The 14,226-nt window shown below is 50.7% G+C and overlaps 1 protein-coding gene across 3 annotated transcripts in view; it reads left to right on the forward strand.

Moving 5' to 3' along the window:
- The first annotated feature begins 498 nt into the window (after positions 1-498).
- LOC107268126 (dachshund homolog 2) overlaps positions 499-14,226 on the forward strand; it is a 148,313-nt gene continuing 134,585 nt past the window's right edge. For all 3 annotated transcript variants that reach the window (XM_015740582.2, XM_015740584.2, XM_015740583.2), the window contains exon 1: positions 499-1,945. In XM_015740582.2, coding sequence (XP_015596068.1) covers positions 1,164-1,945 — 782 coding nt within the window. In that variant the 5' untranslated portion in view covers positions 499-1,163. The remainder of the gene's footprint in view (positions 1,946-14,226) is intronic.

The following is a 14,226-nucleotide window of genomic DNA, read 5'->3' on the forward strand; positions in this document are numbered from 1 at the left end:
GGCGGCGGCGGCGGCGGCGGCGTCCTCGTCGTCATCGTCGTTTGAAGAGACAGAAGAAGTCGCGAGGAAAAAGAAGAAATCCCCACTCGACGCGGTTCCAGTCGTACTGTCGTTGCCGGTGTGTGTGCCTGGTGGCGGTACGACAGGCGGAGAGGGACTCCAGGATTGCCACCACCTCAGGGTATACTCGGTGGGCGTGGTCCAGGGAGCGGCGGCTCCACCAATCGTTAAAACCGGCGCCCCTGTGGCTCCGCCAACCGCGTTCGGAAGTGCGCGCACAGAACGCCCATACTCCCCGGCGCTCGGCTCCCACTGATGTTTTTATTTATTACATCTGTGACTGGGTAGGGAAATACTCCCAACTCGACCGAGAGCGTTTGCCACTTTGAGAACGAGCGACGCGTTCCTGCGTTACGGGTTACGTCGACGCCGTTTCCCTCCGAGCGATAGAGAGCCCGTTTCCGCGTTATCCTCGGGAGTCTCGACCCGCGTACACGACCTAGCCTCCTCGTCTTCTCGCCGACGTCACCGATACTCTGCGCCGAGACTCTGTCTACCTTAGTACGGGATCTGTGTTCCTTCGGAATTGTGTATCACGGATGATCGAGAACCGTCCTGACCACTCCTAGAGTCGTGTCCAAGGATAGTCGCGATGGACCGGTGTACGCGGTGCTGTTCCTGAGTCGAATCATGGACATCGTGTGAGATCGCGTACGGGGATCACAGTGACAAGTTCTACTCAGCGAGTTCGTGTGACAGTGAGACTTTGATTAACGGTGCATCGTGCACCAGGCTAGAGAATAATTTTTTCTAAAGTGGAGTGTATAGATATCGCGAAGTGCATAGAGTTGAGTCCAAGACATAGAGTACATAGCATTGTTTATCGTTAAAGTAATACTTGGAGACGTAGTGTGCGGTATCTGAGATGGTCTGAAGTCTCGGCTATTTTTCACAGCGGACGATTCGGAAGTTCGTCTCTACGAGACACAGGGAGCCAGATCGTTCAGTTTCCAAGTCCAGGAGTAGAGAGCCAAGGTGCTCCTCCTCCATGTGCCAGAGAGATCTCGTTTGAACGGTGCAGCGGAGGTTGCAGCGCAGTAGGTGGCCACAGAACTAAGTAGATCACGTTTACTATCAAGGGCTAGAAGAGAGCTGAGCAATCGATGGACCACGGAGCGATGGATAGTTCTTCCGATCACAGCAGCCGTGCCAGCCCCGTCACCGGCAGCCCCAAACATCCCCACAGTCCATCGGCTCAACAGAATCAACAGCAGATACACGGCTCTCAGCATCAGCCACCACAGTCCCATCAGCAACAATCGCACCCAAGAGATCAGATTCGCGAGCTCCAGCAACAGCAGCAGCACAGAGGAGTACCTACACCAGGATCTCCGACTCGAGGATCACCTCCGCAGGGTTTACCCTTGAGTCCTCCTCCTCTTTCAGCCGGGGGAGGTCCTGGAGGACCTCCTGTGATGGTACCCAGAATGCCAGGGTTGGCCCCTGCGGGTCTAGGACTCCTGGGTCAACTAGGCGGCATGCTCAGTGGACATCATGGTCCTTCTCTGGAGCTAATGGCCAGTCACCACGCTGTCCTGCCACCCAGGTCGTACAACAGTCCACCGCCGATCAGCTCGAGCGATCCCACCGCGAACGAGTGCAAGCTCGTCGATTATCGTGGTCAGAAGGTCGCAGCTTTCATCATCGCCGGGGATACGATGCTCTGTCTGCCTCAAGCCTTTGAGCTTTTCCTCAAGCATCTCGTCGGCGGCCTTCACACTGTGTACACGAAGCTCAAAAGACTCGATATCGTACCGTTGGTGTGCAACGTGGAGCAGGTTAGGATCCTTAGAGGTCTGGGTGCCATTCAGCCTGGAGTTAACCGCTGCAAGTTGCTCAGCTGCAAGGACTTTGACGTCCTCTACAGGGACTGCACCACGGCCAGGTAGATTTATTACCAGATACGTATATAATATAGAAAATAGACGTTAAACGTCTTCCCGGAGCCATGCTCTATTTTTGAAAACCCAATAAAGAGACAGCGGCGACGTTATCCACATAGTAAGATGAAGAATCGGCGATATCCTAAATCTAGACAGGATCTCCTGTTTTAGCGTAATGCCCATGGAGATGACAGTGAGATTAATCGAGTGAAGAAATGTGAGCTCCTCGAAGGGGTTAGCCAGGTGGCACGGAAGCTCAAATCTTCGCATATATTAATAACGCACGGTGTCCCCTCTGGGCAGCATTTCATCTTCGCCCAGCCCCGCTTTGCTACCAGTAGGCTCGAATAATACTTTAATTGCGCACCTCCCGTCTTTTAGAACTTAATCATCCTCGGCTCAGCTCGGTCTTGTGTCTTGAACCCTCGTTAGACCATTTCCCTTATACCGATGGGAAGTCGAGTAACATAAGTTGCGCACCACGTGCTCCGGACACATTCCTCTCGGTGTGCCCAGGTCAACCCAGTTTGCTCGCCTTGGTGTAAATCCGCAAACAGCTGTAGACGAGGCAGTGGAGAGGCACGTGCCTCCGTTTCTAGGATTGTCACCGGGCTCCCGGAGCCAACAGGTGTCCCTTTGACGGCAGTTTCTCTGAATGAATTCCCCACCGACGAGAGGTGCTTGTAGTACAAGCTTACCCCACCCACCCACGCGGGCAGAAGGCAGAAGGCAGACGCCAGACGAAACGGAATGGTAAACGGAACGAGGGGATCCCGAATTGGCCAGGGAAAATTTTGTCGTTTTTACGAACACTGCCAGTAGATCCCGTTACGATTCCCTCGTTGGATGATTTTAGGAATTTTTGAATTCTTTAAAAATTTCTCAGAATACAATTATCCGTACGTAGAGCTCAGGGATACTTTTAAAAGCGAACTGATCGTTGACTCGGAGATCATTCTCGTATAAACTCCCCTTTACAGGGACAATAGTAAAGCGGCGAGCAATGCGCAGTGGCAGTCACAACGGAAACGGATTGAACGCGACGGAGAGAGAGAGAGAGAGAGAGAGGTGGAGAGAACGCGATAGGAACCGTGAGAGAATGAGAGACGCAAATCGAGCGAGAGGGAGACTGGAGGAAAGAGATGCCCTATAGGGATAGGGATCGGAATAATCTCGGTGGCAGTCACAGAACAGAACTCCACGAGCCGTCGGCTCGTGCAGGTCCTTTTTCGGGACTCTGCTTGTTCCGTGCTGATTTTTGACCTGAGATACGACACTCTGAAATTATATTTTCATGTCAAAATTCAAAAGACGTCCGATGGAACGTTCGAAATAATTATAGCTTGTCGATAGAGTGTCACGTGATTTTTCGACTCACCGTCACAAGGTGACTCCAACTATACCGATTCAGAAAATGTTCCCGCTTTCCGGTTCCCCTCGAGTCACCATCCTGATCAGAAGCCACACTCTCGGTTCGATTCGTACAGTTGGGCCGATGCTCTCGGAATATTTGTCATTCTTGAGTCGAGGTCGAGGTGCTCGAATCTGCCGTGGAGTAATAGTCTCGACGGACCGAGTCGCCCGGCAGAGGAGAGCAGCCGACGGAGACGTCTCCACGGACCTGCGGAGGTCCGGGTGAGATACCGGCGCCCCGCTGAAGATAGGCAAAGGGCTGTAGAGCTGCCGGAGATAAGGTTTTGATAGGATTAACGGCAGGGGAGGAACCCCCTGACCCGGATTAAGGATGTGCTGCCCAGCTGTCGGCCGATGTCCTGGGGAAGCGGCCCTGGAGGATCTCCAAGAGTTACGTACCGATTCGTTAAGGGGGGCTCTCGATTTAGTTAAAGGGACGACTCGAGGGAAAGGATAAGTGTTATTGGCTATAAGGAGATCGACCAATCGGAATTTGTAGTTCTCGAATTTGCCGATTGTCAAAGTCAGTCTGTCTCGGGACACCGATCGGGGTGCCTCGCGCTCTCTCGCGCTCTCGGCTTCTTTGTTGACAGTTTTTCTAGCTGTGCTTCTTATACGGTATACGTGGTTTTCGCTTGTGCGGTTGTCGCGTTGCTCTCGCTATATCCGGGAAATCCTCTAGATTTTGTGCGTGTGCTTCGGAAGTGCAGTGCCCCCCACCTGACTGTCTCCTGGATGCAGTTCTCGGCCTTCAAGGATTATCTGGACCAGCTCCGGTGAGGACTCCCAATTCATTGACTGGTGGAGGGATTTTGATTTTATAGCTCCGATTCGTTCTGTCACGTGCTCGATCAATTGCTCTCCGTTTCCGGAAATATTTGCCCGACCCTCTTTACCTCAACCTAGCAACCTGAGCGGCCGTGCATTTCCGTAACCGTTGCCTTTCTTGATTTTACGCGACCCCGAAAATCTGCAGGATCCGTGAGACTCGTATTCTCTGTCGAGTTAAGGAAATACGTTACAAGAGATATCCAGTCGATGCTGCGAAGTCGCGTGGCGGTATGCTGCTGGGCTGCATTATGCAATCGGATCCTTCGGGATGCTGCAGAAACGTGGATACGCGGAAACCGCTGAAAAAACGTGATCCCACCAGAGGCCTGGGACGTTATCTCGGTGTGCGGTCTGACGGTATACCTTGTCCAATGTTTACGGCGTCCTTCTATCTACCGATAATGCGAATTGTTAGCGGGGAGTCATTTGATATCGGGCAACTTTGCCGAGCAGGATTTGATCTTGCGTGCAGGAAATAATGCCGGGGGAACGTGGCCGCAATAATTCAAAGAATTTTTCTTGCGGTTTATTACCGCGGCGCCAGGTTCGCCATCTCCGCGAATCTCTCTTCTCATTCACGAGGATCGCGGACGCCTCCGCCGTCTTAGTCTTTGTCAGAATCTTCGTGGATTTTGATATCCCGATGCATTGCCCATGCAGCCGTCACCTGGAATCCCTTCCTTGCTCCGTTGCAATAGGCTGGCCAGCCAGTTTTTTCAGTCACTGTTTACTGTATTTAACTATAATAACGGAGAAATTCCTCGATCCAATGACGCATGACAATCCTTCGAATACTTGGCCTCGATAAGTTTCCGCAAGATCCCTTTCCGGGGAGGCAACATTGCGAAATCCTTAAAGTCCCATAATTTTTAGCCTATTAACTGACAAAGAGCTTGAACGCCAGACGAGACGACAGTCCAGGATCTAACGAGAATGGATCTAGGATTTTCATAAAGCCGCAGGACTTCCTGGCGTAATCGCACAGTAGCGATGCTATCACTCGGTGGAATAATTGCATCTATAGGAGGCTAATAGTCGCGAGGAAGTAAGATGGTCTCCTTTGTGCGCGTCTAACGAGTCGAGTCAATTATATTAATTAATTTGCCTAAGCAAGCCAAAGGGACGATGATGCGCGCGGTGCAATAGTCTCTAATTGGTGTGTGGAAAGAAGGAAAAGAGGTAAAGGAAAAGAAAAGAAAAAGAGAAGCGAAAGAAGTAAAGAAAGAATGGCTTGAAGTCTCACTAGCCCATTGCCCATGTATAATCCACACTGGTAGTGGTGTTTATCTTTTTTTTTCTTTTTTTCTTTTTTTCTTTTTTTTTGTCTCTCTCTATAGGATCAATCTCGCGACTCGGCTTATACGGTATATCTCACACACCGTACACACTGTACGCGCAGTACACGCAGTGCGCGTACCTGCAACAAAGAGTGGGTACGTGGGAGTGCGCGGCCCTGGACTGTAATTCTATGCGCTATTAGCCGTTTAATTATAAATTGTGCATAGATTAATTGGCTCCCGTAACGGCCCTAACAATGCGCAGACACACAGTTGTTATTAATATTTATTTGGCCGTGTTGGCTGCGCTCGGATGAGTGCGTGCATCCTCGCATCCTCTCTATATGGAAAGCGGAGATTCGTTCGGCGGGCACGGATCGTTACACGTAGCAGCGATCGTTCACGATCGTTCACGATCACCGGAGAACCGATTCGAGGAGGCTCGTATGTAGCCACCTATGCCTTTATAGCGTCTCCATTACCATGGCTATAGTATACGTGGACTCTATGATGTTGTAGCATACCTGCAGCATCATCTTCGCTTTTCAGAGGGAGAGAGAGAGAGAGAGAGAGAGATGATCGTACCGATCATTCCGATTGGCCGTGAGGTTAAACGCCGCCGCGAACTTCACCAATGGATTCGACTCGTCTTTCCCTTTTCTCTATCCGCTGCAATTGTATCGGTTATAGCAGCTGGTCCTACGAATTTCTTTTTTCATATATACATATATCTCTCACTCTCTCGGTATAGTCGATCTGACCCTCCGGGGGAGCTTCGAGCGAGATATTATAAGGGTTCGTGTGCCCCTATTGTTAGTTTTGCTTTTGATACAGATACGCACTTTATGCCATTAAGAGATGGTAAGATCCCCACGGGAGGATCGAGTGGCGTCATCCAGAATCGACTGGTCGATGTATCTTTTTGAATCTTTTTTGGATTTTAATGATTTTTTATGAAAGCGATGGGTATCGGGGGTGGGGAGGATGCTGGTCGACTATAGAGAGCTCGGAGTGACGTATGGACCAGACGCAGGGCTGTTTGTGCTGTAATAAATTCCATGTCGCAATTGTTCCTTAATAGAGGAAAATTAATTGAAAGAGCAAATCTGAGGGTTGCTCTCTTTCGGAAGACCATTTTCCATCTCCGCCAGCACCTTTTCCACTCTGGTAATGCCCGGTAATTAATAATCTGCAACAAGTAATAATAAAGGCAGTAATCCGGGCACCGCGCGCCGTTCTTAATTCTAGATAATTAATACAAAGACAAACAAGAAGGATTATAACCGAACTCCCCTCCGCCCCCTGCGCCGTCTCTCCTGCTTCGTCTGCGTCCCCCTTTTTCTTCCGACTCCTCGGGCAGAAGCGGAAACTTATTACTCGAGTAAAACTCGAAGATATTTTCATGCCTTTTCCGCTTTCCCATTATCCACCTGATTCCAATGGGATTTACGTGCATCGCCGTTATATCTGTAGCTATCGATCACATACCTGTCCTATGCACTATCTACCACTATCAAGTAATTGTTTGGTACCCGATGGAAATAAGGTCCGGTCGATCGGAGATGCGGAGAGATGTTCCAGTGATCGAGGAATGATGCTGGAGGAGGAGGGGAGTCTTTTCTTCTCCCCCCCCCTCTCTCTCTCTCTCTCTCTCTCTCTCTCTCTCTCTCTCTCTAAACACTGTTTCTTCTTCTTCTTCTCTCTCTCTCTGTCCCTCGTATTCCTGCTAAGGGCCCACGGCTATAATCACGGGCCCCTCTCGATCCAAGATACAAATGCAAGTCATCCGGGATGCGGGTATTGTATCGCAATGGCGCCAGGCTCCTGTTCCGCAGTTGCCTGACTCCCTGGCTCCCTGATACACGTAGACCTTATCCCATAGGAAATAGAAGAGCAGGCGATGCACCGCGGTGCGCGTACGAGTCCAGATCCGAAGGAGAAGTTCAGGTGCGATTGGTTTGCGGAGGCTGGATGACGGTCCACCAAGAGCTCAATGACGTCACAGAGTGTCCTTGCGTCACATCAGCTGGGCATTTTAGATTTTGCAAAACTCAGCAACGCGAATCATCGAATCACGCATGAAACCCACGGATGCTGGTCGATCGGGCGTAAGGGTTGCGCCGGGTTAGTTTGTATTTCGGAATAGTCGCAAAGGGGTGGCTGTTTGAGGGCGGAAGATGTCGGATGCACACGTGAGCATTGATTATTTCGCACGCGCCACTGACCCACATTAAAACAGCTGACTGCAGCGAGCACCCTCTCTTTCTCCTGAGCAGCCTGGCCGGGGCCGGGGGGGGGGGAAAGGGGGCGGACGCGGCACCCTATCCTGCCGCGGGTCACCCTCGCGGCGAAGCAGCTACCGCACCGTCGCCGACTACCCCTCGCACCATCCGACACTCGTTCATCTTTCGGCATCTTGAGTGTCGCCGCCTGACCTACCCCCCCTTCCGCCTGCATCTCGCGCAAGAGCGTGTTGCACGTGCATCGCCGAACTCCGGGCTTTCCTCGCGGCTCTGGTCGCAAAATGGCCGCGGGCCCCCCCTCGCCGATCTAGCACCTCCTCGCGAGCCTCCCGCCCTGCGCGCGTCTACGGGAGGTCCATAGTCCATAAATCTCTGGGGAGGAACAATTTTATGCAAAGAGCAATTTAGCGAAATCGGGCCAGAGGAGCCGGAGCGGCTGGCTCACGTGGGCCTACGAGCGTGCTGCGTGACGTGTGGCTCCTACCTACCTTAGACTCCAACCCCTCCAACAACAACAACAACAACGACAACAACGACACAACGGAGCACACGGGGGGTTTGCCCTCTCAAGTTCTACCCTCGTGCGTGTGCGCGCGTACACGCGTTGCCGATATACGCGATTGGCTAGATTACGTCATTTCAGCGGGGCAACGTTACATGTACCATATGTCAAGATGGCCGACACAATCGACATATAAACGTTAACATTATCATAATATAATATCGTCAGATTACATAGCCGACAAGCAGCCACCTTTCCTTTGGGCATATTTTTATTTTCTTTTTTCACTCACTCCCCTCCAACCTCCAGCCATTTCCTATCTAGATGCCTTTCCTGCCTCGAACGATATACGCGTGCATACCCTATCCCCCCTCCCCCTCCCCCCCCCACCTTCACTCTTGCGTCACCGATACTCACAACTGGCCAACGTCACGTGTCACGGTATTCGCATTATTCCCGTTATTTGGCGAATTTACTTAAATTCGACTTCTGACTTGAAGCCTCGTATAGCCAGACTACGCTTCGCTAATTTCAAATGATTCGTGGACGTCTGGGAGCGTATCACACCCTAGGAGGGTTTCGCGTGCACGCCACCACTCCAACTCGTTACATACGGTAATTAAAGGACGCACGAGACCTCCGGAGTTGGCTTAGGTCGCTCTTAGAACTTTCCTGTAAATCGAGACTTTGTTAATTTTCCACGTCGGACGGTGAGCTGCATCTGGACTCCGTCGCGCTGGCCGCTGGTTCGCAGGATCCTTCGTCCGGAGCCCGAATCGGCGCCAGCGGAAGCCAGCGGAAGCAGCGATGCTCTGGGGAGAGCATCCTGGCTTACGTGCTCAGAAGGGAAAAGTCGCGCTAGTGGCGGTGACGGTTGCCTGCCGTATGTAGGAAGTTAGGTTTGTTCGGCTCGCGTGCCCGCTTTGAGTTTGGCCTTACGTCGTGCGTCAATCAAACACGCTCGCGCTCCAAGTAATGATCCCTGCATTCGGTGTCGAGTCGCTCTTACGTACATGGATGGCTGGTAGTCTTGAAGGGTGCCCGGGGAGTGAGCCAGTCAAAGCCAAGTCAGCTTTGCAAGTCAGCAAGAGGGCAGCAGGCAGGCAGGCGCTGCACCGCGTCTCTTTGCACGCGTGCGGTCCGCTTGCGTGACGCGCGCCTTCAGCTTTCTTCATCTCCTGCACTTCGTGTCTCCTCCTGATGCTTTCGCATCTCCGTGTGAGCTTGCGGCATAGCGTGGGGGGGCCGGGTTCACCCTTAGCGAAGGACTTTGGCACTGTATCATGGGAAATACGATATTTTTAGTTTTAGAGTGTGTGGTAATTTTTGGTATATTCTAATCGACATGGGTGATAAGGAGCTATAGAGCTTACAGAGCGATGCCGATAGGATCTAGGAGATTTTCGAATAGACGAAAGGACGTGCCTGAGTTGCATTCGGGAAACGCTCTTATAATCCAATTAGAAACGGTTCACTCCTGGCCGGCGGGTATACGGAATCAGAAATAAAATTGTAATTTAATGGTGGATAAATTCTCGGCCTACAAAAAGTCGGCGGCAAGGCGCCACCGAAGAAGGAAGGAAAGAAAGGAAGAAAGAAAGGCGGTAAGAACTATGAGGAAAGACGGGCGAGAGTCCATAGGAGACCGAAGATCGTGAATCCATCCCGGTGAATCATCGCCGCTCGTAAAAATTCATTGCCCAACGTATTTCTTCGCGTTGATCACAAAAATCCACTAGGCACGAGTTGTGGGCGTTAGGTGCCTGCATCTACCTACACCTATAGTCAGATGGGCAGAGATACTCGAATATCGCGAAACACTCGACGATTTCAAGAAACGAAGAAATCCAAATGAAGCTTATCGACCCGGTCGTCCAGGCATGCTCGTATGGATCGACCTTTAAACTCCAAACTGGCTATTTGATTATGGCGTGTCTCGATTACGAGGAACATTAACAGAATGAACCGGCTGGATCGCTGGATCGCTGGATCGCTGGATCGCTGGTTCGGTCAGTCACCAGTTAAAGCCGAGATAGCTCGCGGTGCCACGTACTTTTCCAATTCCCGGAACCCGGATCGAATCGACAAAGAAATAGGCAAGAGACAATTCGTGGAGCAGAACGAATATGTAAATAATACAAACCGATTCAATCTGCTGCTCTCGGAGGAGTCGGAGGAGTCGGAGGAGGGACAGCCGTTCGTTCATCCTATAAAAACCGCCAACTATTTGGGTAAGAGCGGATCTGAAGGCGACACACCGCGACCGAGTCTCTTACTTTGACTGACTTTGCTTAGCTCACTTCGCTTCGCATCGCTTCTTCTCCTCCTCCTTCTCCTCCTATTCACCGCCTATTGACTCTTCTCTACTCTCCAATGCATCCACAGGTTCTTCGTCTCTTTTATCCCCTCAGACTTTCTTATGGTTTTTCCTCTGGAGAAGAAACGGGCGCACGACGTCATCCTGCCTAATGTCCTTTACCAGAGTCTACTTTCGTATTTTAACATTTCATTTATCTTGTCTCTTTACCAGCAACAGCTCGGAAACTCACTGGGATCGTTCTTTGGAAAATCTCGAAGAAACGACACAAGTAGTCCGTAAGAGTCGATGAATAGCTCACTCTGTGCTCTGCTCCTATACAAGGCAGACAGAAGGATAATTGAGAGTAGCGACGCTTTTGGCGCGCGCGCGCGCGCGCCGCGGAGGATCTTTGGATCTCATGCTTGGAGAACGAGGGACACGAAGGGCATGAAAGGCCCCAAGTGTGTTCGCTTTGTGTAATTCGAGCAATCAAGATAATGGTGAACAATATGTAATTATATCATTGTTTGAAATTACCCAGCAGTCTCTGCGGCCGTTACGGCCGAGTTTAGCGGCTGCAAGAGCTGCAGGACCGAAAGAAGGCCCCGAGTCGGTCCGGGCCTTATGCGCATACACGTGTGTATATACTCCACAGTGTATAGTCGGCGTCCTGATCTCAGCCCTGCGAGAGCTGAGGTGTTATTAGGGCCTGACATTGATACATCCAACCGTAGCCACAGTGGCGTAGGAAATGCATACTATTCATTTTGCCCGATACACTTTATTCGGCCATCCTGACTACCACAGGACACACTGCCTTCGTGTTCCTCTGCGTCCTGGGAAAGTCCTTTGTCCAAATTTCTCTCTCTCTCTCTCTCTCTCTCTCTCTCTCTCTCTCTCTCTCTCTCTCTCTCTCTCACTTGAAGTTAGGTCCGCTTGCGTGGCAGAATTTCTTGATCGATCGGCAAGCCACAGCCTTCGAATTTTGGAGCATGTCTTTCGAATTTGACAGTCCCCTCGGTCTACGGTTATATCAGAAAACAAAGGGGCGAAAAAGAAGAAGAAAAAAGCTGAAAGGTTATCCCCAAGAAAGATTCGAATCGAGTAGCGCGTTCCCACAGCAGCAACGGCAGCAACGGCAGCAATCACCGGATCCTCCCGCCGATCGGTGATGCCTTCGGGTTAGTCAATTGTATCCTGGGTGCAGTTTGCAATTGGCGCTTGCAGTTTGTGCATCATTCTCCGCGGCAGGAGGCTGCAATGGCCGCGTGGAGAAAACGCAGCCAGAGTTCTGCTGAAGAGAGCGAACCCCAACATAGACATGTATAATTACGAGAACCACGGGAGTTTAAGCCGCCGGACTATTTATCAACGTCGCTCGTTACAGTCGTTACAGTCGTTACAGTGCGGTGCGCGAATCCGAGAAGTCGCGGATTGGATTTCGCAGGGTGGTGAAGAGGCAGGCGTAAGGGGGGAGGGCCTGGCAAGATTGGCCAAATCTCTATTTAATGACTGTCCAAAATCATTGTTATCCCAGGGTCTACCGGACGCGCACAGAAGTCCCTCGGACCCAGTGCAGGGGAAGCCAGGGGAGGGGACTTCCTCGGGCTTTACCCGTAATCGCGCTCCTTCCACCACCGTTAAATCTCAGCCGTCGCTTAAACGCCGCTTAAACGTTGCAGTAGCTGCGTTTCCATCGAGATGCCCAGATTATTGTATCGCGTGGCACAAGACCAAAATGCACTTTAATTTCCAGCCAGACGATACAAAGGCGATGCCCCGGTCCTTGCCTTTTTGCAAAGTCTTCCTCCCTTGATGTAGCTGCAGGTGAAACAAGGAGTCTCCTGGGAGACCTGATATGGTGCGGACTGTACCTGTTTGTAGCTGCCCGTACGTACTATATTCGAGACGGTGTAGCTCGCAAATATCTAAAGAAGGTTGTCGGTGGGTACCGGGCCGGGGCCGTGGACAATCAGACATGCAAAAACGCTAGTTAATTGGGCCGTTAACCCGGACTACATGATGAATCGAACTGGGACTATGCAAAGCGTGCGGAAGATGCCCGTTATCCTGCTCTCTAACTCTTTCGCGGGAGACTTCACCCTTCTCGTGACCCGATAAGGACTGTACCTTATGCATGGGGATGATTGGCCTCAGTCGTACCATACTTTAACTTCACGACGGCGACTCTCTTTCGCTGGTGGAAAAAAAGAAAAAAAGAAAAAAAGAAAAAAAATACGAAGAAATTCTTGTTACCTTTCATAGCTTCGTATTGCTTGACCGAGCAAAGCCATCCCTGGCCCGTTTGTCCTGCGGGAGCATTCATTGTCCTTCTGACCACGTGCCTCCACGTAGGTAAGCAGAAGCCTTGTACGAGTCCGCCGTTCGCTGCTCTCCCAGGAAATTTCACAAACGAGCTACCGTTAATGAGGCGATATTTCAGTTTTTGAGTAACTGACCTAGCCCGAACCAGACTTCGAACCGGTTCGGGGAGTCTCGGCAGTGTCTGCTGTGGAAATGTACATGTACCATATAATATATGTATACACAGATATATATTTATATATACCGCGCAACACCTCCCCTCCCGCGCCCTTTCTCATTCTTTAGCCTCTCCTCACTCTCTCTCTCTCTCTTTCCCGTCAATGAGATGGAGTGGCGAATCATCTTATTCGTCTGCGGCCAGGCAGATGAATCTGCATGCCATTAGTACACAAGGCCGAGGATACCCAATCGGAGTAACGAGTATTATCATTCGATGAATTTTCAAAAATATATTTCTTTCCCCAGAGTTTTAGAGTAGATCGATATTTTCTCTCCTTTTGCTCTCATCTAGAATCTGGTATGACGTGGTTGTTTTATACGGTGTTTCCAAAGGGAAGCCGTCCGGGAGCAGGAAGTAGAGAGGGAGGACGAATAACTATAGGTGTACGTGGCGGAGTGAGCGAGAGGGACAGGTAGTAGCTGGAGGCAAAGGAGAAGCTGAGGATCCTTTGGAAGGTGGATACCACTGCGCGCGGGGCACCAATTGGTAGCGAGATTCACGATGATCAGATATCAAGAATCGAAATGAAAATCAAACACGGCTCCCAATAATTGATAGAATAAATTAAATCATTTGTCTCTCGTAGCAAGGGCTGCTGATGGGGCTAGGGGGGCGGGGAGGAGTAGTGGGGAAATTAAAAAAGGTAATTTATAGTGTAGGGTCGTCCCGTAGAATACACACTGAACGCACCAGGTCCAGTACAGTCAGTATAGGTACGCAAGGCAGTTGGTACTCCTGTAAGGGGAAATGGACCAGGGAATAGGCGATACACAATACAGCGTATAGGATGCTGGATACACGATATATACAAGGTATACACGAACCGACGAACGGGCCACACTCGCTTCTTCATCCTCCTTTTGTTTTTAGCTTCTTTTCGATTTATTCCCCGCTGATGAATCAGGTGTGGCTCACGAGAGTCTCGGCCGAGGTCGAGATTACTTTTGTGGGCGGGTCTCTTTCTGTCAGAGCCTCCGAGGGGCCCAGGTAGAAATACTTATACCGTCGTTTTCACTCTTTTGGACTTTTTTTTTTAACATCTTTCCTTTTTTTCCTAGCAACGAACGGCATCAAGGCCCTTCCTTGTCTCCGGCTTGATTTAAATTGGAATACGAAATACGAAATACGAATGTTTTCTAATTACCGACGGTCTGCCTTGCGAGGCTCCCCCCC

This window comes from Cephus cinctus, unplaced genomic scaffold, assembly GCF_000341935.2.
Source record: "Cephus cinctus unplaced genomic scaffold, Ccin1 Ccin1_scaffold0471, whole genome shotgun sequence".
NCBI lineage: Eukaryota > Metazoa > Arthropoda > Insecta > Hymenoptera > Cephidae > Cephus > Cephus cinctus.